Source organism: Thamnophis sirtalis, unplaced genomic scaffold, assembly GCF_051295495.1.
Source record: "Thamnophis sirtalis isolate CommonGarterSnake01/CBP01778 unplaced genomic scaffold, rThaSir2_p1.2 scaffold_4, whole genome shotgun sequence".
NCBI lineage: Eukaryota > Metazoa > Chordata > Lepidosauria > Squamata > Natricidae > Thamnophis > Thamnophis sirtalis.
The window spans coordinates 19,238,764-19,265,560 of NW_028261384.1; the positions used below are offsets into that span (position 1 = coordinate 19,238,764).

The 26,797-nt window shown below is 40.0% G+C and overlaps 1 protein-coding gene across 3 annotated transcripts in view; it reads left to right on the forward strand.

The window, feature by feature from the left end:
* The window catches only part of PARD3 (par-3 family cell polarity regulator), a 602,045-nt gene extending 579,861 nt beyond the window's left edge, over positions 1 to 22,184 (forward strand). For all 3 annotated transcript variants that reach the window (XM_087712541.1, XM_087712540.1, XM_087712538.1), the window contains 2 exons: positions 8,624 to 8,745; positions 20,173 to 22,184. In XM_087712541.1, the coding sequence (XP_087568667.1) occupies positions 8,624 to 8,745; positions 20,173 to 20,599 (549 nt within the window). In that variant the 3' untranslated portion in view covers positions 20,600 to 22,184. The remainder of the gene's footprint in view (positions 1 to 8,623; positions 8,746 to 20,172) is intronic.
* Positions 22,185 to 26,797: the final 4,613 nt, after the last annotated feature.

Consider the following 26,797-nt stretch of genomic DNA (forward strand, 5'->3'; position numbering starts at 1 on the left):
ATCATATTGCTGTAAATTTTTGTGTTTTTTAACTTCTACGTGGGGACTGGTTGGGGGAGTGCATGGGTATGTATGATTCGGAGGACCTGCCGGGAGATGCGGGGGCCATGGGGGTGGCTGAGGGGACCAGAGACACGGGAGAGGGTCGGGGTATTACGGTCGTAACAGGGAGGGGCAGATACGGCGGGGACTTTAGGGCAGGCCATTACCGGGGAAGGAGGGTTCGCTACATTACAGAGATCCCTCCTTCCGGCCCTATGAGTCCCACTCCGAGACCAGATGGCGCAAGTGATCAGGACCCTGGACTCAGGCTGCTGTCGCTAAATGCCAGGTCTGTAGTACACAAAGCTCCTCTCGTCCGGGACTTAATTTTAGACGAGAGGGCAGACCTGGCATGTATTACTGAAACCTGGCTGGGCCCAGAGGGAGGAGTCCCCCTTGTAGAGCTGTGCCCAGAAGGATTTCAGGTGCTACACCAGCCGAGAGCCCAGGGAAGGGGTGGGGGTGTGGCCGTTGTTATCCGGGAGTCGTTAGTTCCTCGTAGGGTCCCTGCTCCGGAGCTTGTCGGGTGTGAGTCTCTGCTGATAAAGTTGGACCTCAAGGGTCAAGTGGGTCTGCTGTTAACGTACCTGCCTCCCAACAGCGTTGCAGCAGCCCTCCCCTCGCTCCTCGAGTCGGTAGCCGAGCTGGCAATTGAGTTCCCTAGGTTGATGGTCCTGGGGGACTTTAATCTGCCGTCGCTCGGTGAAAACTCTGACGGGGCGCAGGAGTTCATGGCTTCCATGACAGCCATGGGCTTGACCCAAGTAATTCGGGGCCCGACCCATTCGGCGGGGCACACGCTCGACCTCGTATTCCTCTCGGAGCAGTGGATTTGTGATCTTGGTCTGAGGGGTAATGACATCATACCCCTGTCGTGGACAGACCACTGCCTACTGAGGCTCGACTTCCGGAGGCCAAACCCCCACTGTAGGGAGGAGGAACCGACCAGGTGGTTCCGCCCCAGGCGACTCATGGAACCATTAAGGTTCCAGACGGAACTTGGGGTCATTCCTGATTCTTTCGCCCACAATCCGGTAGAGACTTTGGCTGCTGCCTGGCATTCGGCAGCATCAGAGGCCCTCGACCGGATTGCGCCACTACGGCCCCTCCGAGGCGGCGGATCCCGGAGACCTCCTTGGTTCACCGAGGAACTCCGGGAGATGAAGCGCCGGAGGAGATGCCTAGAGCACCGATGGAGGTCCAATAAGTCCGAATCGAACCGAGCAATGGTAACCACCTGCACCAAGGAATACACCAGAGCGCTTAGGGCAGCGAAAAGATCCCATATAGCCACCTTGGTTGCGTCCGCTGAGTCCCGCCCAGCCGCCCTGTTTAAGATAACCCGCTCCCTATTAAATAAAAGGGAGGCGGGGGAACCCTTACAGGGCAGAGCTGAGGATTATGCCCAATTCTTAGCGGACAAAATTGCTCGGTTTCGGTCGGACTTGGACTCCACCCCTGCAGTTCCAGCCGAGGCACAAGAGGATCAGATGGAACACCTCTGGGTTGAGTTTCAGGATGTTACCCCCGGGGATGTGGACAAGGCCATGAGGGCTGTGAGTGCCTCCACCTGCGTACTGGACCCGTGTCCCTCATGGCTGGTTACCAGCAGCAGTGAGGTGACACGAGGCTGGATCCAGGCGGTCGTGACCGCCTCTCTTCGGGAGGGGAACTTCCCCGCCGCACTGAAGGCGGCGGTGGTGAGACCCCTCCTAAAGAAGCCATCTTTGGATCCAGCTGTCCTTAATAACTATCGTCCAGTCTCCAACCTTCCCTTTCTTGGGAAGGTTGTTGAGAAGGTGGTGGCCTTTCAGCTCCAGCGGTCCTTGGAGGAAGCAAACTATCTCGACCCCTTCCAGTCAGGCTTCAGACCCGGTTACAGCACTGAAACCGCTTTGGTCGCATTGACTGATGATCTATGGAGAGCCAGAGATGGAGGACATTCCTCCATCCTGGTTCTCCTTGACCTCTCAGCGGCTTTCGATACCATCGACCATGGTATCCTTCTGCGACGACTGCGGGAGGTGGGGGTGGGAGGCACCGTGTTGCGGTGGTTCTCTTCCTACCTCTCGGACAGGTCGCAGTCGGTGTTAGTGGGGGGGCAGAGATCGTTCCCTAGGCCCCTAACATATGGGGTGCCTCAGGGCTCGGTCTTATCCCCCCTACTATTCAACATCTACATGAAACCGCTGGGAGAGATCATCCGCAGGCACGGGATTAGATACCATCAATATGCGGACGATACTCAACTGTATCTGTCCGCCCCGTGCCAACTCAATGAAGCGGCAGACGTGATGAGCCGGGGTCTGGAGGCGGTTATGGACTGGATGAGGGCTAACAAGCTTGTGCTCAACCCAGAAAAGACCGAGTGGCTGTTGTGTTTCCCTCCCAAGGATTCCACCAATATTCCATCTCTCAGGCTGGGGGGCCAAACTCTATACCCCTCAGAGAGGGTCCGCAACTTGGGAGTCCTCCTAGATCCACAGCTATCATTCGACCACCATTTGACGGCTGTGGCTAGGGGGGCATTCGCCCAGGTACGCCTGGTGCGCCAGTTGCGACCCTACCTGAATCGGGAGGCACTCACAACAGTCACTCGGGCCCTCGTGACCTCTAGGCTGGAATACTGCAATGTGCTCTACATGGGGCTCCCCTTGAAGAGCATCCGGCGTCTTCAGCTAGTGCAGAACGCAGCCGCGCGAGCGATAGTGGGTGCACCGCGGTTCACCCACATTACACCTATCCTCCGCGAGCTGCGCTGGCTACCTGTCGACTTCCGGATGCGCTTCAAGGTGCTGTTAATCACCCATAAAGCCCTTCATGGTAGTGGATCTGGATACTTGAGAGACCGCCTTCTGCCAATTACCTCCCTGCGACCAATAAGATCACACAGATTGGGCCTCCTCCGTATTCCATCGGCCAGCCAGTGTCGGCTGGCAACTACAAGGAGGAGGGCCTTCTCAGTAGTCGCCCCGACCCTTTGGAACGAACTCCCCGTGGAGATTCGTACCCTCACCACCGTCCAGGCCTTCCGCACAGCCTTGAAGAACTGGCTAGCCCGTCAGGCCTGGGGATGAAGATAGTTGCCCCCCCCCGAATGATGAATGCATGTTGGTTACTGTTTTTATTATATGTGTCTTTGTTATTGTCTGTATTTCCCCTTCCCCGATTTTGTGTGAGCCGCCCTGAGTCCCCTCAGGGAAAAGGGCGGCCTACAAATCGCAATAAAATCTTAAAAAAAAAAAAAAATCTTAAATCTTTCAATCCTAACTATTGTTGTGTTGAGTGTCATCTTGCCATAGAGTATCCTGGGAGCCAGCAAATTTGTGTTCTAAATTATATTGAGTATTCTACAATACGTAATTATAATTCTTGATAGTTTACAAATAAAACAAAACAAAATGTTCTACTTTAAGGATGACACTGCGGAAGATATATTTTAGAGGAACTATTCCAAAAATTGATCCTTGTGCTCGTAAGAAATCCTAATTTTGTTAATGTCTTTTTGTCACTGATAGAATTTATCCATATGGATGTGTGACATCTTAAAGATTAATAGAGCCACTGTGACATCAGCTTTCATACTTTGCAGACCTTTTCATAAAATGCAATCTGGATTCCATATACAGCATTGTCTAGATCTAAATTACACTGATTGAACACAGTTTTTATTTTTATTTTGCAAATAATAGAGGTATAGCTCTATTTCAACAAGATCTTTCTGAAAAGCTTGAATATTTTTGCAATTTTAATCTTATATGCCCTTTTGCATTATGCAAGAAACATTTTCTTGTAACTCTTTATTTCCTTATATTTAGAGAGATTATATTTCACAATATCTTAAATTACATTTCATATTGCAGAAAATATTAACCTAATGTTGAGATCTTAAAAATAAATCCCTTAAATTACTTATGTATTAAAGGTTTAGGATGTCAGCATTCCTATCAAGCATCATTTTTTTTCCTGTGCTTTCATCAAGAAAAGTTCAAATGATAAATACACTTAAGTTTCATGATTAAAGATCCAAACTTATATGTATTTGGATAAGATATATTTATAGCAGCTTTGACTGTTATTTGATTTAAAAGATCAACAGTTATCGTACATCTCCACATAGACAAGGGCAAAATCCCCTGCAATTAACAGGGTTAAGGCAGAGCCAGCTTTGTTTGATAGCTTTAAAGAATTATGATAATTATACTTCACCTTGTACTGCCCTGTTTGTGCAGGTGTTAAGATGTTTGGGAGTTATACTCTGAGCACACAATTTGTACAGGGAATTATATTTTACCATCTAATGAAAGGCTAGGGTTTATATGTGTGGTAAATATTGTTGCCAGGTTTAAACATTATATATAGATATTATATAAAATGAATAAGAATAGTGAATATGAATGTACCGAAAATGCATTTAGAAAATCACCAGTTAGGGCATTTCGGTTCATTTTGTATATAGAGTACCATTTCAGCCATGAAGTCAATTTTCAAACCCTTTGGGAATTAAATGCAGATAAGATTGTGATCTTCATTTATTTTTCTTGCCTAATTATCTTTTTACTTGCCACTTTGTGCCATGAATGCCCTTTCAAGATTGCTTACCCATTGTTGTTCATGTTCTTATTCTTATTTCTTCATCAAAAAAACACAATACAAATAAACAAACAAAAAGAATCACATCTTCGACTAATGTTCTTTGGAATTCAAGTTCCAGCCAAGACCTTTTTTTTAAATTGAATTTTTTTGAAAAAAAGAAGGCTTTTACAAATATTTACCTCCCCTCCACACCCGAACCCAACCCCCCCACCTTCCCCCCCCCCCCCGACTTCCCAGAACAAATACAGGGTATAAATCTTTAACAAAGATCTTCTAAAATAAACTTTTAAAAAAGTTAGTATCATCTTTCATTTGAACTTTAACTCCTCTTTTGTTAGGCTAACTCTAAACAGATTATATCATTCCTTGTTTCTTCAGTCATAAACTATCTGCAATTTCTTAGTTTCATATTTATTTTGAATATAGTCAATCCATCTTCTACACTCCAGTTTATATTTCTCATTTGAGTGGTCCTTGAGATATGCTGATATTTTATCCATCTCTGCTAAATTTGTAACTTTTAATGTCCATTCTTGAATAGTAGGCAAATCTTCCTTCTTCCAGTATTGTGCCACCAACAGTCTTGCTGCCGTTATTAAATACAAAATCAAGTTAGTCTCTATAACAGTACAATCAGTAGTTATACCTAACAGGAATAACTGAGGGGTAAACTTTATCCTTTTTTAAAGAACATTTTGCATAATTCACCACATTTTTATCCAAAATGCTTTAACCTTTTTACAAGTCCACCATATATGGTAATATGTAGCATCAACACAATCACATCTCCAGCATTTAGGCTGTAAATTCGGATACACACAGGCCAGTTTTTTAGGATCTAAATGCCATCTATAAAACATCTTATAAAAGTTCTCTCTCAAATTTTGGGCTTGTGTGAATTTTACATTTCTTACCCATATTTTTTCCTATGTATCCAACATTATTGGTTCTTCAAAATTTTCTGCCCACTTTATCATACAATCTTTGACTAATTCTGTTTCCGAATCCATTTCTATTAATACATTGTATAACCTTTTTATATGCATTTGACTTTGATCCCTAATTTGTTTTAGTAGATTATCCTCATTTTGTGTAAAACCAATTTTTTTATCTTTTTTCCATCTGGCCTGTAATTGCCCATACTGAAACCATGTTTGAATTAGTTGTAATACACCTCTTTCTAAAGTGAGAAGCTCTCTGTATGTGATTACATCCTGTTTTTGTACTATATTTATGTTCTCTATTGCATGTTTGGGAATTGCCCACATAGGTATCTTATCGTTTAGTTTATGTTGATATTTTTTCCAGACCCGCAATAGAGCATTCCTTAAAATATGACTTTTAAAATTCTTATCCACCTTCTTGTCATATAACAGTTAAGCATGCCAACCATATATCAAATCATGCCCTTCAATATTAAGTATTCTATCATCTGTTGAGTTAATCCAATCACTGATTAGTGATAAAACTACTGCTTCATAATATCATTTTAGATTTGGCAATTTCAAACCTCCTCTCTCACGTACATCTTGCATACTTTTAAGTTTTATTCTCAGCTTCTTCCCTGCCCACACAAATTTGTTAATACCCTTCTGCCATTCTAGCAAGTTTGCATCTTTTTAAAGTATTGGTATCATTTGAAAAAGAAATAGAAATTTAGGCAAGACATTCATTTTCACTGCTGCTATTCTTCCCAACAAGGATAATTGTAATTTTTCCCATTTTTTCATCTCTGTCTGTATATTATACCATAGTGGTTCGTAATTATACTTATATAGTTTCCCGTTTGAAGTTGAGTAGTTCCAGCCAAGACCTTAAAGATTTATCCAAGTAACATTGCAAGACACAACATTTTTTTAAAAAAATCTACAGTTGATATAGCAAAGGCTAGTGATTGATTCCGACAGTTTTTAATATGATTAAAAAATTGGTGTAAAGTATGATGGACAGTGGAAATCAATATCTAGAAGCCATTTGGTGACATAAATGTATAAAAATCTTGATTTGTGATGCAAAAGTTGCAAAGAATATGAATTAGCAAATAACAATGGAAAATAGATATGTTGTGTGTCTACAAAACTCAGAGAAAGATAATAGAAGATAGACTAATGAAGTCTTCTGAAGTAGAGTTGATGACTACATGTAAGTAAACTTGTAGGATTTATTTTGATTGAAAACGTATATCAGAAAGTATGAATTGGTATTGCCTAGATTTTGAGTACAGTATAGAGGAAAATATAATTTTGTACATTGTTCATAGGTTCATGTTATGTAGCAACAAGAAACAGTAATCAGTTTGGAAAAATTGTGCTACATTCTGAATGGATATGATTCAGAATATTTTTTCAAAAATGAAAAACTAACAACTTTTTTTTAGAGAGAAGCTGTTTAATAGATATTAAGAGAAATGGTAATCATGCTAATAAGTAAGAGAGTATCAAGATTAAAAATGGAAGCATATGAATTTGAAACTCCCTGAATCATGAAGCTTCTTCTAAGGCATTAAAATAACTATTGGTAGTTGTTTGTATGCTTATATCCAATATTTCTTCCCTTGTAGAATATATACGCAATTGTCTTGACTCAATACTGAACCGACCCCAAATCTGGTAGGGTACATTGTCAGATCACAAAATTGCCCCCTGTCAAAAGTGCCAACTACTTATTTTGTGTGAAACTGAGTGAATGGGATTCTATTCTTATATATAATATACATAAAATATATCTTACTAACAGCGATAAAGCTCTTATAGTCATCTGAAAACATTGCTGAGTCCAAAAAAATTATTCAAGCATCCATATTTTAATAATAAGAAGGGAAATATCTTTTAAACATATTTTCAGTGTTGAATCTTTCTGGTCGCAGATTTTTTTTTTTTTTAGACAGCTAAGGTTATGTTAATCTATAAGTGAGTCTACTTCATAAATTTGAACTGAAGGTTTTATGGTTCAGATCAGTCGCTGACTTTGAAACGGTGTGAGAGAGACACTTTCAATTTTTAATTTTTATTATTTTCCTCCAAGTGTTATAATTAACAAAGAAACCAAAATACAGTTAAACAAAAAAAAAAGACATTTTTAAGTGGTTGGATGGGTTGGGAGGGGGAGGAAATTCAATATCAGCTACTTCGAATTATATCACCTTTTCCCAACATGGCCTTCTGGGTGATCTTAGAACTACAAATAAACTACCCTTTTTTTTTGCAAGGAAATGCATTTGCTTCCTCTTCCTCATCTGTTACATTTTCTTTTGCTTTTCCCCTTTTCTCCAACCAGAGGCATACACAGAATCCAATAGCAAGAGGAGTGATGCAGAAGACCAGGGATGTACGTCATTAGGAAAGTTTGCATGCCCAAGAGGTTCAGTAGAGTAAAACTAAATGTGTTTCCCCAGGTGACTGAAGCTTCTCTATTGCTCTAGAGAAACTTCAAAGAAGACCAGAAAGAAATGCAGATGGCAGTAGTTATTTTAGCATTTAATATTTCATTTGCAGAAGTCTGCATTTCAATGTGTCCCTGAAAAAAGAGATAATGTCATAAGTGTAAATTCGAATCTTTTATAGAGGATTACAGAAATGTGCCTATGCAAAGAGAGCCTTATTATGTATAGTAAAGGTAAAAGGTAAAGGTCCAGTCATGTATAACTCTAGGGGAAGTGCTCATCTCCATTTCTTAGCTGAGGAAGCCAGAGTTACCTGAAGACACTTCCGTGGTCATGTGGCCAGCTTAACTATATGCCAAAATGCACGGAACACTGTTATTTTTCCACCAAATGGTACCTATTTATCTACTTGAATTTGCATGCTTTTGTACTGCTAAGCTGGCAGGAGCTGGGGGAACTAACAGGAGCTCCTCCCCCCATCATGCAGTACTTGGGTCTTGATCTGTCAATCTACCAGTCCTCAAGCCCAGGGTCTTAACCGATAGGCCACCACACCTGTTCTTATTTTCGTACTATTAACAATATTTGTTTTTTATTTCCCAGCCAAATTCAAAGACCTATTCACAGAGTGGCAGACATTCTGTATCAGTAGAAGTTCAAATGCAGAAACAACGGCAGGAGGAGAGTTTCCAGCAGGCCCAGAGGCAATACAGTTCATTACCCAGGTATGGCATGTAACAAAAACTCTTTAGTCAACTAATAACAGTTTCTTTGAAAAGAAATACAGGCAGTCCTTGACTAAAAACAATACATTTAATGACAATTCAAATTTACAATGTTACTTTTAAAAGTGACTTATTACCCTTTTGCAGAATCCCCATGGTCAGGTGATTAAAATTCAGACGCTTGGCAATTGACTCATGTTTATGACGGTTGTAGTGTCCCGGGGTTATGTTATCAGTTTTTGTGACTCTTTGTGATGAACAAACTGAATGGGAAAACTAGAATCACTTAACAATATTACTAATTTAAGAACTGCAATCATTCACTTAAAAACTGTGGCAATAAAGGTCATGAAATGGGGTAAAACCTGCTTAGCAAATGTTTCACTTAGCAACATAAATTTTGTGGTCATAGGTCAAGGACTACCTGTAAACCTTCAGAAGAATCTCTAGTGGGACTAAATTTGATCTGGGATAAAATGAAGTTCAGGGGTATCAAACTGGTGGCCTACAGGCCATGCCCAAACCAACTCCACAATTGGGGAAAGCATTGTGAAATATCACGTGATGGCAACATGGTGTGGTGAGTTTGACACCCATGGGATAGAGCAAGACTGCAGACCATTAGACAAGGAATGGGCCAAATGTTTATTCTTGCAACTGTATTTGGAATTCTGAGATTGGGGGAGGTGATTTACTTATTCAAAAAATCAATTTTTGGAATTGACATCTTGATACCATATCAGCCAACCTTTCTTACTTTATTCTAATGAACATACATATAGCTCAGGAGAAGAACATTAAGCCATCCTATAAACAGCCAAGCATGTTCACCTCATTTTATAAAACCTCCCTGTTTTATTGCAGGTGAAATACCCCTGAAACAAATTAAGGTTGGTTTTATAATAAGAGAGTCAGGCTATTCAGATATACAATATGCAATTGTGTGCAGTATTTCCGAGCCAATCTTTAAAAAATTGCTTAGAATATAGCAGGAAATGAAACTGATTTTCTTGCAGCTTCATTTTATCCAGCCTGGTCTTCTCCTCTAAATTGAACTACAGTTCCTATTGTGTGAAATCAACATGACTTGGTCTGTGATGTAAAATAAAGTTGCAGTATAATATATCTGAAGGTACCTGGCTGAAGAAAAAGCTACAGGTCGTAGAAAATATCATGGCTCATGGAAGAGTCTAAAACTCCAAATGTATAATTCAAGTAATTAAAAGAAGTATTAATTTAAGAATACTTGTAGAAGTAATAACCACTTTCTTGTATTGCGTTTTGGATGGTGGTGCAGATATATGTCATAAAAGAATGAACCCAACAAATAGATTATATGAGAAAATGTGTTGTAGGTTGCAATATTTAAATAAGCTTTATTTGGAATTGGAGACTTATGCACAGAGTGAAGCATTTGATTCAAAAAGCCAGTGTGGTGAAGTGGTTAAGACACTAGGCTAGGAGATTGTTATTTCTGCCAACTGGAATGACTTTGGCCATTGTTTCTTTCTCAGCCTTAGGAAAAAGTGAATAATCCAAAAATCTTGCCAAGAAAGCTGCAGGGACTTTTCCATGCAATTGCCAAGAATCCAAATTGACTCAAAGGCACCAAAAACAAAACAAAACAAAAAACCCACTCAAATAAAGCATATAGTACTCAGTTCATAACAGACATGAATTTCAAAAGGAAAAAATATTTTGCTTGTAACTCCTGTATATCTTAGACACATATATAAGGTCTTAAACACATTTGGTGAATGATTTTAACTGGCCAATTAGATGAGTCTGCCTTCAAAAACAAGCAGTTCAGGGGAAAACAATAGGCTATAGTTTGTTTGTTTTTTTAAAAAGTCAGGATAACAACCACTCCGATACTATTAAAAAAAACAATTGATTGCACCATCTTGGTTTCCATTTTGACTTTTTGGCCCATCTCCTCTGGAGATCCCTGACAGTTTGTAAGTAGAATGGAGAACAGAATTTACAAATGAATCGTAGTGCCTTAGTCAAAATGTGAGGCCAAACATAGGATGGGCAAGACCTGATAGATGTAAAAAGGTTCTGGGTGTCCTTCTCAATCACAGGCTCAACGTGAGCCAGCAATGTAATGTCGTTGACTCTAGGTTACATGAACAGAATCATAAAGTCCAGATTACAGGAAGTGTTTCTTTCCAGTGACGTGCGGTCAGCTTTAGCCCTGATGAGGCACTTTTTAGACTTGTGGCCTTCAACTCCCATAATTCCACAGCCAGGCATGCTCAGTTCCGATTTAAAGCGACAGCATTTTTCCCCCTTGCAAAATAAGTTTTCCCATTCTTTTTCTTCTCCCTCCCCCTCCTTCCTCCCTATCTCCCTCCCTCCCCCCTCTCTCAAACAGACACACGCACACAGAGAACTTCAATCCCTCTCTCATTCACTCACTCTCAAACACAAACACAGAAGTTGGATTGGATATATTTTCCAAAGGCTTGAAAGCAGCTCTTCTGCCATACCCCTCCCTTCCCCTGCTGCCTTCCGATCAAACTTTTTGAATTCCTCCCCCCTCCCCACACGCACCTTTTCCACCTGTTTCCACCTGTTTCAGAGACGATTTCAACTCTGTTTCTCCCAGCCCTGCCCTCCCCTCTTGAAAAGCCAGAGCTCTGAAGTCAGACTGAGCTAGTCGCTCCCAGAGAACTCTAAAAAGCCTCTAAAAATGCCCTCTACAGGAGGCGAGAGAATACGTGCCTCATTTGCATAAGAAATTCTTCGCTTGTTAACCCTTGCTTAACTCTTAAAAGGCGAAAAATTCCTTATGCAAAAGAGGCCCCTAGTTCTCTGGCCTCCTCCTAGTTAATACTAAGAACAGACACCAAGCCACTGTGACTTGAAATCTGGTAGCAACTACCCTGGCTTTAATTATTTTAAGAAAATTATTTAAAATCCTTTCCTTTCCCTGAGGAGACTGGTGAGGCCCCGCCTCCCTTGCCTGCACGTCCCTGTTTCTTTCACTCTATCCTGTGCTGGTAAAACCCCATTTGGAGTAGTTAGTTCAATTCTGCCAATTGTCAATTCTGAAGCAAAATCTAGGAAGGCTACCAAGATAGTGAAAGAACTGAAAAGCAAACCACATTTTCAGAGTACTTGAAAATAAACATGTGTGATGTGTTTGTGTTTTAATCTGTAAAACACATAGTGCTTTGTTTCATCTACTAATTTCAAAGTGTTACTAAATAACCTTTGTAAAGATTCAGAAGATACACTCAGTTCAGAGCCAAACATTAATTCAAGCTCTGTATTACAAACTATTTATACACAAACAAATTCATAAGTACTGCACTATAGGCATTTATAAATATAATTGGTATTCATAATTCATAAGTTATCTTTCTATCCACTGATCAAATTGTTATAAATAGACTAGTCAATGTTGAACTCCTTTTAACAGGAAGTATATCCAATTAATGTTTGTCATTTTAAGTCCAAAACTCCTTAAAGTCACATTTAGCTGCAAGCTGCAACATGTTATTCAGAATTTTTTTTTAAACGTATCTTAGAATCTTTGGCAGCATTATATACTCAGAGGGCTCATTCAGTTTACTGTAAGTCATTTCACAAAGAGATTCGGAAGCATTGTTATTCTGCGAGGCTTATCTAAACTTAAACAAAGGGGCCTCGAATGTAAGAATAAAATTCACATTAGATATAAAAGGCAAACACTTCACAAATTCATTGTGTTACACGCAGGTGCACAGAAATTATTACACCAGTTTATATGGATAGAAAAACAAGGCCACCACAATTGTAACAGATCAGTTCCAAAGTATTTTGCACAAGAAGAAAACCTTATAGATTACTTGTAATACTTAGCATTATCAAAGGATTCAAACTTATCTAATATCAGAGCACTTGGCTACAACATCTCTCTTTATTGCCCATCTTTTATTTCTCCCTCTCATTTTAAGAAGAAAAAAGGTTGCATTATCTCAGATAGAAACAACATTGGGAAATGCAGCCCCCTAAGTTGGATTCAGGAGCCTCGGGTTCATGGGTGACCATTTAAAAGGCTCAAAAGAGGATAAACCTATTGTACTCTTCATGGAATATCTAGATCCGTGATGGCGAAGCTATGGCACATGTGTCAGAGGTGGTATGCAGAGCCCTCTCTGCGGACACATGCGCTGTCACCAGCTGCTCTTCTGGTTCCAGAGCGCTGGAAACCTGAAGACCAGGTGGCCAGTGTGCATGCATGCGCTGGCCACCTGGTGTTCAGGTTTCTGGTGCTCCAGTATGCACAAATACCAGGTGGCCAGCACGCATGAGCATGCCGGAAACCTGAAGACCTTCGTTGGGTTTCTGGCATACGTATGCACGTACATTCCAGTTTGGGCACTCGATGCCAAAAAGGTTCACCATCACTGATCTAGATGAACCATTAGACTGTTGTTTCATACAGCATTCAGATAAATGATAATAGAACGTGGATTGAAATACTTATTTTCTATCTGGATGGGGATGACCACTGGGTATGATCCAAAAAGTCAAAATGACCACCACAAAAAAACTGATTGAAGCTCTGCCTGGTTTTATGTGTGATCACTATCACATATGATTGCAATCTTGGCTTCTTTTTTTTTATCTTGCAGCAAGGATAGTCCTGCTTCTGGGATTATTTTGTGCCCTACTATTTGCCTGATATTTATTTAAATGTGTTCTCTCCATGGCTGATTCCATTTGCAAGTGCTTAAACAATGCACATTAAATGTACATGCCTTTTTTTAAAAAAAAAAACCTGCTTCTAATATATAGACTTGTAGCTTCTTTTCATAACTCCACCTTTCTGCAATCAGTTCAATTGAATGTAATATGTTTTTGGGTGTTCATTTCCTTAGTCTAGTCATTGTTGCATGTTCTTCTCTTTCATGTACACAATTTTGAATGCATTTTTGAGTTGCATCACTTAATGGGTTCAGGGCAGACAAATTGGGTTAAGCGCTCATTAAAATGCAAATTAAATGAATTTCTCCCCTGTCACTTTCTTGGATGCTGTAAATGGCCTCCTTGCAAAACACAGATTCTTCCTATTATAGTAAGACATCACCACGGTAAAGGTGATATGATACACATAAATAGAGTTTCCAGTTGCAATCAATCGTTTGGCCAATGCTTCAGATAGTGGATATATTGTAAATCATTTTTTATTGAGAGAGGTTGAATTTGCAGGCCAAGAAAAAAGAGATGCCTTTGGCTATCAAGGTCATTGATTCTATGCATATTAATGTCCCAGTTTGTGGCCCCTTTTAAGGTGTTCGAAGGTTCTAATTATTCTAACCATACTAGATGTCAATACCATAATACTCAAAAAACCTTTTGTACTGAAGAACAACTGGTTGTGTTAAACAAGCCAAATTAAGCAGAGACACATTAGGTGGCAGAAGAGAGAATAAAAATCATCATCTCAACAGAATCTTAACGTGATAGAATTATCAGATCAGGGTTCTTCTAAGATGCACTCATTTTATCCAATGCTATTTGGTATTAATCATTGTCCTATTCCATCTTAGATTTAGCCTATTATAATAACATGCAGGCACTGACTATAAAATAACTTAATTATAAAAATCTGGCTTTTTATATGAAAAATGGAACATAAAAACATACAAAGAAAACTGCTACATCATGACACTCGGCCGCATGAGTGATCGTAGGTGCACCTCGGTTCGCCCACATAACACCTATCCTCCGCGAGCTGCGCTGGCTACCTGTTGATCTCCGGGTGCGCTTCAAGGTGCTACTTACCACCCATAAAGCCCTTCATGATAGTGGATCTGCGTACTTGAGAGACCGCCTCCTGCCAATTACCTCCTTATGACCTATTAGATCGCATAGATTAGGCCTCCTCCGAGTTCCATCCGCCAGTCAGTGTCGACTGGCAACTACACGGAGGAGAGCCTTTTCAGTAGTAGCTCCGACCCTTTGGAACGATCTCCCCATGGAGATTCGTACCCTCACCACCGTCCAGACCTTCCGCACAGCCCTCAAGACCTGGCTATCCCGTCAGGCCTGGGGATAAAGATCGTAATCCGTCCCCACCCGAATGATGAATGTTGTGTACTATTTTTACTTATGTATTGTTTTATGTCTTACTGTCTTGTACTCCCCTCCCTATATATTGTAAGCCGCCCTGAGTCCCCTCAGGGAAAAGGGCGGCCTATAAATAATTAAACCATAAACCATAAACCATAAAGCTCATTTTAACCCAGAATTTTGCTTCTTGCACTGGCTTACCCAGTGCTGGGGAAACAAGTATATACCATCTCCTCTCTTGCTGCTCCCCTGCAACTGTTATTTGAAGGCATGCTGAATTTACCTCTAATACAAGCTTCAAGACATTGATAATCTCTGACATGAATTTATTTAGTCCTATTTTTAAAATCCAATTCTAAATCCAATTGATTAAGGATTAGGATTATTAATTCTATGGGGTAATATTTTAATGTTATCTATCACACTTTTAAATTCTTCTAGATTTGAATATTGTTATAAAGGAAAGGAAAGGGAAAGGAAAGTGTTGATTAGACAAATATTCACATAACATGAAATGGTGTATGAGTTTAATAAAGGAAAGAAAAATATACTTTGAACAAAAGCATATTCTGCTTTTGGTCAGATGTATAAAGTAGTTGAATTGTACAGAAGGCCTGTTAATTACGTTAGGATGTGCCTAATGCCTCTAACTAAACCACCATCATATCCTTCACAAAAGATAAGACTCCAGTCCAAAAGCTGGTATTGAAATCTTAACAATCTCAATATTAGAATGTAATTATTGTCAGGAAATATACAGGGTATAAATAGTTAAATGCTTAGCATTATTTTTTAAACAACAAAAACAAAGTGTTCCCCTACTGATCATCAATTAATGTCATAATGATTTGGTACAAACTTCTTGTTCCAGTATATTGAACTCATTTTGGGATGGCCTTCTTGGCAACAATACTTAAATCAGTGTTTCCCAAACTTTTTCAGTCCATCGCCCCCTTGGTGCTACAAACTGATCCACAGTGCCTCCCACCCAGTGGTGGAATTCAAATTTTTTTTACCACTTCTGTGGGTGTAGCTTGGTGGGCGTGCCTGGGAGGGGGGGTCATGTGACTGGGCTGTTTGCACGACGGAAGGAAGATAGTAGCAGTAAAATTCAAAACTGTAACAATTAATTGCACATTTATTCAAAATCAATTTAAGTTAATGTTTTTTAGTTAATGTTTTTTTAGTTAATGTTAATTCAAAAAAATTGTTGAACATGATCCAGTGATATCAGGTTTTCAAAGTCTGATAGTAATTTATCAAGAACCTTAGTGATTAGTAACTTAGTAAACTCGGAAAAATTTAGTAACTACTTCACCGTTCAGTAAATTCTTAATGTGATGGATGGGCTTGATGAAGTGATACCAGTTTCCCAATGACTGGTTTTAAGTTACTTAGCAGGAGTCTTAAATCACCACATTCAGTAATCTGGAGTCGATTTCTTTGCTTGGAGAGAAGTCGGATGACCACACTGAAGCCACGTTCCATCAAATATGATGTTGGTAATGCAACAAAGGAACTTCTTAAACACTGTCCATAGCGCAGGATAGCGATCAGAAATTTATTTCTGTAACCAAACTCTTGGTATGATTTCTTAAACTTTGGCTTCAGCTCAATGTCATTTTACAGCTCTAAGAGTTTTTCCTCCACTACCCCATCTTCCTCAGTATCTGAAAATGGATTTATCACCCAATCTGGAATTTCCATCAAAAGAAGATCCTGATATCGCTCAGACATATCTTTATGCAGCATGTCCAAATGGTCACAAAAAACTTGAAGATCATCATCTTGTATCCCACCTTTCTCTTTTAGCTCAGAGAAGCTCGGAAATTGGTATAGCTCACAACGGCCTATATTGCGCTTGAATAGAGTTAACTTTGAAATAAACATAGAGATGACAGATTTGGCCTTAATAAGAATTAACCTAATTTCCTTGCAACTACAAATTCATTTCATTGAACTTTGCAAATAGTTCAGATAAATAAGCAATGTCATGCCTGATCTCTTTGAGCTCACCACTAAGCAAGGCATTCTTGTCTTCAAAAAACTCCACAAGTGTCAAAAAGATTGTAAAAACGTCTCACACAGTTGCCTTTTGATAGCCAATGAACTTCTGTATGAAGCAGCAAACGATCAAAATCTTCATCATTGAAAAGGTATTGAAAAAGTGACTTATGACCATTTATGACAGTTATGACCATTGTAGCATCCCCATGATCCTAAGATCAAAATTTGGATATTTAGCAACTGACTCATACTGTAATTATGATGGTTGCAGTGTCCCGAGGTCATATGATCATCTTTTGCAACCTTCTGACAAGGCAAAGTCAATGGAGAAGCCAGATTCACTTAACAATGTTAGTAACAAGTGCAGTGATTCATTTAACAAGTGGTAAGAAAAATAATAAAATAGGGCAAAATTCACTTAACAAAAGAAATTTGGGGCTCAGTTATAGTCATAATCTGAGGACTACCTGTAGTCTGCAGCAGGAGGGGACAGGCTTTTCAGAGAGCAAAGAGATAGCAGAGTGTGGAATGTAGGCAAGAAGAGAGCAAGTTTGTATCTTTCCTAGCAATTTGTGAAATGCAGGTAGTCCTTATCTTACAACTATTAGTTTAGTGACAGTATGAAGTTACAATGGCACTGAAAGAATTGAGTTATGACTGTTTTTCAAACTTATAACCGTCGCACCATGATGAAAATTCAGACACTTGGTTGCAGTGTCCCAGGGTCATGTTGATCACTTTTGTGACCTTCTGACAAGCAAAGTCAATAGGAAAGGAGGAAAAATGCCACTTTATAGCTAGTACAACTAATGATTAAAGATATTTCACTCATTACTGGGAATGAGATCAGGGCAATGACGATTCATTTTGGGGGGGAAACACAAGAATGTAGTCAGGACATGAGGTTAAACTGCACTGTAAGCTACTTTTATTAGGTGTGTCAATACTTGAGGACCACTTGTCTCAATTCCACAAACTATTCTGAACAAAACGTGCCTCCCCCTTTCAGCAGATCAGCCAGCCAGCTAATGCTATAAAAATTATTAATAATTTAAAACACATTTTCTGGAATATTTCCAGCAGTGGGCAAGATTAAGATTGTTTATTAATCCAGACGATTTTAAAAAGAATCCTATTAACAATACTAATACTATAGAAAAAACGTGCATCTATGAAGTATTTACAAAATCACGCCCTGCCCCAGCATGAAAGGATTACAATCCACAACCTCTTTTGTACGCTGTTCAATCCTTATTTACATAAGAAAGTAGTTCAAGTACAGTAGCTGCTCTTCCTTTTAGAATCACATTCCAAAATTTCAGTTTCCCCTGCAATTTTTTACGGAGGCAGCAGCTCAGTTTCTACACAGCATGATAGACCAGCTGAAGGTCTCCATGCGCTCATGTCGGGTGGGACAGGACCTTTGGCTCTTGTGAAGCTGTTCACCCACACGTCCATTCATTAAATAACAGCGGGCCGCAGAGAAGGAAGGTGGCAAAGCCAGCAAGAAGCAGGGAAGACAACTCCATCGCTACATTTAGGCGTTCACGCCCCCCACCGCAGCTGGAGGAGCAGTTTTAACTGCCATAAGAACCCAGCCCTTCCACCCACTTAAGAGCCAAGGTGGCGCAGTGGTTAAATGCAGCACTGCAGGCTGACTGCTAGATCAGCAGTTCAGCGGTTCAAATCTCACCGGCTCAGGGTTGACTCAGCCTTCCATCCTTCCGAGGTGGGTAAAATGAGGACCCGGATTGTTGTTGGGGGCAATATGCTGACTCTCTGTAAACCGCTTAGAGAGGCCTGAAAGGCCTATGAAGCGGTATATAAGTCTACTGTTATTGCTATTGCTATTATTGAAGGCGTGCGTGAGACCCAAGCCTTCCCAAAGGTGCGGCGTCACCGGTTCCTGGTGAAGTGAGACTGAGCGGTCACCTCCACACTAACCGCACAGGGAAGGACTCTCGCTTTCGGTCCCATCACATTCCCTTCCGCACCTGTGGCTAAGCTAGGCAAGTGAGGAGTACAGTACAGCAGAACACCTCCAGCACTCTTCTGCCACCTCCCTTGCCTCTTAGCGCCCCCCTGCTGCCCCCTTGCCTCTTAGTATCGCCCTGCCACTCCCTTGTCTCTTATCATCCCCCTCCGCTGTCCCCCTTGCCTCTTAGTGCCCCCTTCCACCCCTTTCCTGTTAGCATCCCTTTAAGTCATCCCACCACCCACTTTGGAAACTACTGGTTTAAATGATGGAACTCATTCCAGAGTAAGATTCACTTTGTAGTTTGGATTGTAAAAAATAAAGAAAGAACCTCTAGTTGAGATTGATAGAAGTCTGCAGAACATGGGAACCATATGAGGCTATAATAATATCACATTGGCCAGTAGATACTTCCTGAGGTCCACCAGTCAAACTTGATCGTAGCTCTCCCATGTTGTGTCCATCTGGCCATTGGAGCTAAACACTTATTTGTGATTCATTTATGTTACTACTGGTATTGTTCGACATCATATAGAATAAAGGCCTCATTCAAGACAGAATGAATACAACTTACTATATATTTCAGAGTATAAGAGGGTGAAAATTTGGGTGCGTCTTATACTCTGAATGTAGCCCCACCCACCCACTGCCCCCACCCTTTGGCCTCTGCCTCCCGGTAATTTACCTCCTTGCAGCAAATGGGGAAAATGGGGCTTGCAGAGGCTGAAATAGGCTATAGAAATCCCTGCAGGCTGAAACAGTTGGTGATCAGGAGGATTGCTTAAACTGAAAGTGAAACGTGAAACTTGCTGTTTGCTCCGCGAGGCAAATTGCTGGGAGGCAGAGGCAGATTTTTTTTTCCTAGTGCTAATCAGGCTGTCTGCTGTTTGCTGCAAGAAGGTAAGTTAATAACTATAAATGCCTACAGAATGTTCAAATTATTAGACTTATTTTTTAAGGACCGTTTTAATATTATTCTAGACAGCTTAACAAAATAAAGAAGCTTTTTAAAATAAATGCTAATCTGAAGAGGCCCGGTGCTATTGTATCTTCTTTTAAATAGCAGAGAATAACTATACTTCCAGAAAGCACATCAATTTTAACAGGATCTGTGCAAGTATAGTCACTACAAAACAGTGTATATTGTCTGTACTCTTTGCTGTTTGTGGTAAGGAAGCAAATTGCTGGGAGGCAGAAGGAGATTTTTCCCCTTGTTTTCCTCCCCCAAAGCTAGGTGCGTCTTATACTTTGGAGCGTTTTATACTCCGAAAAAATGTGACTAAATGTAAAACAGGTCTTTATAAGAGTAAAATATACATTTGAAATGCAAGTAACCCTTTTTTACATAATTATACATATATATATATTTCTATTTTTAGACAAAGCCGGAAAAATGCCAGCTCTGTATCTCAAGATTCTTGGGAACAGAACTATCTTCCTGGTGAAGGTTTCCAAAGTGCCAAAGACAACCCTCGGTACTCCAGTTACCAAGGCTCTAGGAACGGCTATCTGGGGGGCCACGGCTTCAATGCTCGAGTCTTGCTTGAGACACAGGAGCTCCTCCGTCAGGAACACCGGCGGAGAGAACAGCAGCTGAAAAAAAAGACTTCTTCCGAAGGGCCCAACAACTATGAGTCCCACAAGAAAGCTCAGGACCCTAATTATGCCACTCCCAAAGGTCCTTTCAGGCATGATGTACCACCTTCACCATCTCAGGTTGCCAGGCTGAACCGGTTGCAAACACCAGAAAAGGGGAAACCTTTTTATTCCTTAGTCGAAGAAAAAGGTCAACGACCCATGCAATAAAGGAATTTTTTTTTTCATATGGAGAGACTTATATTATGGAACTCCATGTTTCAAATGGAGTGGGACTCTTTATTTTGTTTTTCAGTGCCTTTAACAAGATGGACAATGAATTGGAAGGCCTTATATATACATTTTTTTTGCCATTATGTTTCAAGTGTTATATTCACAAAAAGATTATCCATTATTTGACAATCATATTTGAGGCAAGCAATGAGTCTTGGCTATCAAGTACCCTAGCCAATCTTTATGATCAATAACTGCTCACCAAGTTACACCATTAGTGTTGTTCAAAGAGATACTGTTCTGGCATATAGCATTGATTGTTTTCTAATTTAAAATTCCATTGCCATATTTTCTTTGTTTATTTCCCTTAGCTTGAGGAAAACAAGTACCTATCAGTTATAAGCAATGAGCCAGAAATCTATTCTACTCTAGTCCTTGTTCTTTCCTTTCTGATCATTATTTAAATGTCTGTTCACTAAAATACTGTTTTTCTGTGACTTCATTGGTCATTTCCGAACTGTGCACAAACTTTATACTCATTCTTCATTCATTTATCTCAGAGACCTTGTTGCATTTGTCTCATACCTTAACATTATATTCCTTATATTATTATGAGACATTGTATTTATAATTTACATCAGCTAACGGTGAGGAGGGAAAGTGTGTTTCTCTGTGGAATGGTGAATTTCTCCAGACTGGTTTAACAAGTGGGGATTTTTTTATTAACTGTTCCCATCATGTACAATTTCAGCCCCACCCCCACCCAAATTATAGATAAATGATTGCTCAGATATTCCATACTTCCTAATAATTTAATTTCTCACTATTATGTACCATTATTTTGTTAGAAGGAAGAAATGCAGGAGAAAATAAAATGAAAATCTATTTTTTGAATTAAAACTAGCTTTTGTAAACCTGTCTTTTTGACAGTTTGTAAAAACCTGTGGACAATTTGTGCTATGCTTCCATGTTGCTATATTTTGCCTCTTTGAACAATGTTTGGAATCAACCAGTAAAATATAAAATAAAACAGAAATGTGAGAAAATTGATATACATCATCATGAAAATACATTGGTGTTAAAAACAATTGAAAAAATAAGAGCTGTGAGGATATATTTTCAGTGCATTTTGAGTATACAGAATTTTTCTTTGCAACATCTAGTTTTGTGTTTGAGGATCTGAACATTCATATATTGTTTTATAAGTGCCTGAAGTAAAAAAGGCTTGAGATTAAAAACTAGGCATATCATACTAAATGAACAAAAAACATAAACTGTATGATTGTTAATTTGCCTTTTTTTAATAAAAAAAAAAGGAAGAAACCTGGCCCATATTACTTTTGCTATAAAGAATACTTTCCTTGTGCTATTTCAATATATGTGAATGTTCAGTATATTCCAGCAGTGTCTTCTATACCTGTTTGCTAATTTTGTTTGTTAATATACTCAAGTGTTAAAGATTTGTTACTAATGTAAGCACAGTGACATCTGACAAAAATGGCTCTTTTTCACATAGCACTGGGGGAAATGGTGTAAATACAGAAATTTAGAATAAAAAAAACTGTTTGTGTCTTTATTTCAACATTTCTTTGAAGTTTCAGAAATTCCAGCCATCATTACGTGATTTTTAAAAAAATACAGATGTTCTTTTATCATTTTTCCACAGACTTAAATTTCCCATTCTTTAACCAATTATAGAAATAACTTACAAGAATGGGAAAAAGAAGAATACCTTGTATCTGTATTGAAGCATTTCCAAGAAGAAAGGCAAAAAAAAAAAAGGGGGAGACGGAATATGAATACCGATTTTGATAAAATCTGAAATACCAATACCCATTTGAGGCAGGTTCAACTACAGTTGGTCCTCAATTTACAACAGGTCACTTAGTGACTGAAGTATGGAGCCGAGGTGGCGCAGTGGTTAAATGCAGCACTGCAGGCTACTTCAGCCGTCTGCAGTTCGGCTGTTCAAATCTCACCGGCTCAGGGTTGACTCAGCCTTCCATCCTTCCGAGGTGGGTAAAATGAGGACCCGGATTGTTGTTGGGGGCAATATGCTGACTCTCTGTAAACCGCTTAGAGAGGGCTGAAAGCCCTATGAAGCAGTATATAAGTCTAACTGCTATTGCTATTGCTAAGTAAAAATGGTTCTGAAAAAAGTGACTCATGACCATTTTATCGCACTTATGACTCTTGCATCTGCCTCATGGTCACATGATCAAAATTCAGAAACTTAGCAACTGATTCATATTTATGAGGGTTGAAGTGTCCTGGGGTCATTTGTCTACCTTTTGCGTCCTCCTGACAAGGAAAATCAGTGGGGAGGCCAGATTGACTTAACAACAACAACTGCAGTGGTTCACTTAACAACGGTTGCAAGAAAGATCATAAATGGGGAAAAACTCACCTAATAACTGTCTTCTTTACAAAACAGAAATCTTGGACTCAATTGTGATTGTAAATTGAGGATTAACAGTATTCTGCAGTTTTCATGCATTATTCCGTTCACAACCAACCCCAGTTAGATAGAGACATCCGTTGCAGGGACTGGTGCATCTGTAAAAGGATAATATGGGCTGGTGGATATGATTTTCTCCACAAAAAAGCATGGCTTCTTTTCAAAACCGCTGTAATCCTAAATCATACTAACCATATTTCCACCAACAATCTGCATATAGTAAGAAATTGATACATCCCAGAAAGATTTTAAGTTATCCAATGGTTGCAAGAAAATCACGAGACGAGTGTGTGGGAATCCTCAACTAATTTTATGACCAGTGTTGTTTTTTAAAAGGATTTTGCCATAGTTATGGTTGTCATTTAAAAACCAGCTGTTCCTTTGAGTCAATACATAACTGTTTTGCTAAAGGAGAATGCAGCATTCTCCCCCTACCCCCAACTTCCTTCTCCAATTCTGGAGCTCTTCCCATAGACCATATTTCTCATACTAATGAGATTCAATCTCCAGGGAGCATATAGTAATGAGAGTGAGACACTTTTCATATAAAATTGCCTTTTGTTCTGATTAACAGGTTTGCATACAAAAGCTAATGGTAATTGGAACAGAGAACAAAGATCTGGGGTCATGATAAAAAGGAAATATGGCTATAAACCTGACAGGTTTCACTTTCTCAACTTCATTCAGTTGTGGTTGTAAACTATCTAGAATACTGTCCGTGGTAGGCAGTCATCTCTCTCTCTTGCTTTGGCTCCCTGCCTCCCTCTCTCTCTCTCTTCCTCCTTCCCTCCCTCTCTCTCACTAAAGAGATTAGACTGAGAATCCACTCAGCTTCTTTTTCTGGAGCATTGTTCTTGGATCTCCCAAAAACCACCACCTTCTGCCATATTGATAGTTTTTGACATCTCTTATTATCAGTGGTGAGTTCTGTATCCCATTGCAACCAATATGGTTGCAACAGGGCCCGGCATCCTCCACATGAACGTGTGCATCATGCGCATGTGTTCCACCCTCCAGCAATGCCTCCGTGAGCCTCCACAATGCTCCAGCTTCTCAGCAGAGCATTGCGCAAGTATATGTGCATGCGCAGAAGTGCAGAAGAGTTTAAAGACAGATAAGAACAATGGCGGGTGGGTGGGCCCTCCAGAACACCGTACTGGAATGATACCTGGTACTCCGGGGAGGCACGGGTACACCCGTACCAGGTTGTACCGCCTGCAACCCACCACTGCTTATTATCCAAGTCGTCTTCACTATCTAAATAAGAAACCCTTCAAGCACAGTCTGTACCTGTTATGTGTTGGGAATTAACTCAAGACATTCAAACTATTGAATGTCTTCCATAGAAATCAAAGAATATCAGTAATCCCTGTGTCTCATAAAGCAGAGGTCCCCAACCTTTTTATACCACAGACTTTCACGGAAGACAATTTTTCAGTGGACTGGGAAGGCTTCAGTTTTGCTCGCTCACCCACCACTGATCTCCAGCTGTGTGACTTGGTTCCTAATAAGCCATGAACTAGTACCGGTCCATGTCCCATCGATTGGGCCATGATTGCCTAAACTGATGCAGGTAGTATACAATATGTACTGTATATATTGCATAATAAATGGGAATAAAATCTGACCTGGATTACATACCTTCCCACACTTTTTCTTGTAGAGGAAAAAAGAAGGTAATTTAAAACTCTCTTGCCTAAAAGTTAGTATTTGAGCAGTTTTCTAATTGGGGAAACTCAGTACAAACGCCAACTCTCATAAAAGTTTGGTATGATAATAAAACCTGAAATTCAGACCTTCAAAGGTAAGTGTCCTTGTTGCACAACATGGCAGCTATTGGGATTGTTACGACCCAGGTGTCAAGGTAAGGCAGACCTCTAGACAGTTCTTTATGTCTCCAGCCAATGGCCCTCCAACGACCGGTAGGGTTCCACCTCCATGCTACTCTACAGGCAGCCCCCCTCAAGTCTCCCAAACACAGTCCTTCCTGGTAGTACAAAGACGTTGTAGGAGCACACTCACAGGGCAAGGTCTACAGTTCCAATCCATAAAGCAAAGTCCAGGCACATGACAAGTCCTCAGAACAAGAAACAGGTCCCATACAAAAAACAGTTCCAAAGGCACAGGCCAAAAACAAAAGCCAAACTCAAGTCTACAAGAGAAGGTCTAGGTCCAAAACAAAATGCAAAGAGCAATCTTCCAAGCAAGGCAAGGCAAACAGCAACTGGCACAAGTTACAGCCAGGAGTGTGTAACCCAAAGCCAGCAATTGTTCCTGGCAAAGACTAATTCTCCATGGCTGCTTCTTAAGTTACGTTAAAGTTACAGTAAACATTAAGTTAAAGTAAACGTTAAGTTAAAGATGTTGAAACTCTAGAAAGAATGCAGAAAAGAGCAAGAAAGATGTTTATGGAACTGGATGCTGAAACTTATGAAGAATGGTTGCTGGAATTGGGTATGCCTAGTTTAATGAAGAAGGACTAGGGATGACATGATAGCAGTATTCTGATATCTCAGGGGTCATCACAAAGAAGAGGGAGTCAAGCTATTCTCCAAAGCACCTGAGGGCAGGACAAGAAGCAATGTATGGAAAGTAATCAAGAAGAGAAGCAACTTAGAACTAAGAAGAAATTTCCTGATAGAACAAGTGGAACTACTTGCCTCCAGAATTTTTGAATGCTCCAACATTGGAAGTTTTTAAAAAGAGATTGAAAATGATATAGGGTTTCCTGCCTAAGCAGGTGGTTGGAGACTTCCAAGGTCCCTTCAAACTCTGTTATTCTATATTCTATACACCCCTCCAGGTGTTCCTTGAGAGGAGAGGTAGGGTGACCTCCCAAGTAGCCTCACAGTCCTTCTCTGTGCTTGCCTATGTTTCACTCTCCTTGTCCTTGCATCAAATGGAGTAAACTGTTGTTCCCTAATGGGAGATCGCTGCCTATGAGCCCCACTACCAGTCAGCAGCTGATCCTCCCCGGTTTCTGTGCAGGGAGACAGCTCTCCATCTCGTCAACCACCTCCCGCAATGCCTGACGGCCCTGGGACAGCATCTTCCTCAACCCCTGGCAGGCCTTCCCTGTCAAATGGTCCCAGTTCCAACTACTCCTACTCAGAAACAGTCGCTGGCAGGCCATGAGAGGGATTCAGCTTTTAACACTCAATGGGACCTAACCATTGTTAAGAAAAGTAGAGATTTAGTAAACCATATGGTAAGTTCTTATGATCTACATTCCCAGGTGAGTTGAATTGCATCTATGTCAGATGTAGATTAAACAATATAGAAGAAACTATTCCACATAAAGTTTTTGTGAAAATCTTAAACAGTTTGGTCCATTTGACACCAGGATAGATATATATTTGCATTCATTAAGAAATGAATTCTTAATTAGATTTGTTTGTTTGTTATTTAGCATAATAAATTGGAGCTACCATGGAGTTAAAAAGATTTCAGGACTGAAGATATCACAATGAATTGTCAATTATCCCTCCTGAACCTGAAATTAACCACAGTATTTTCTAACTTGAATATAAGTGTACAGATAAGTTAATATCATAAATATGCTATAAGTTACCTATTTCACCAAAATTCAATCCATCCAACATTTTTTAATAAAGCAAGAAAATCCTCATTTACTTTTGTATGCAAAATATTTGTTACGACAGAAACCACATTTTCCCCTCCCCCTATGGTATGAATTTTATATGCAACTTTTCAAAATATTGGGTTTAGGCACACAA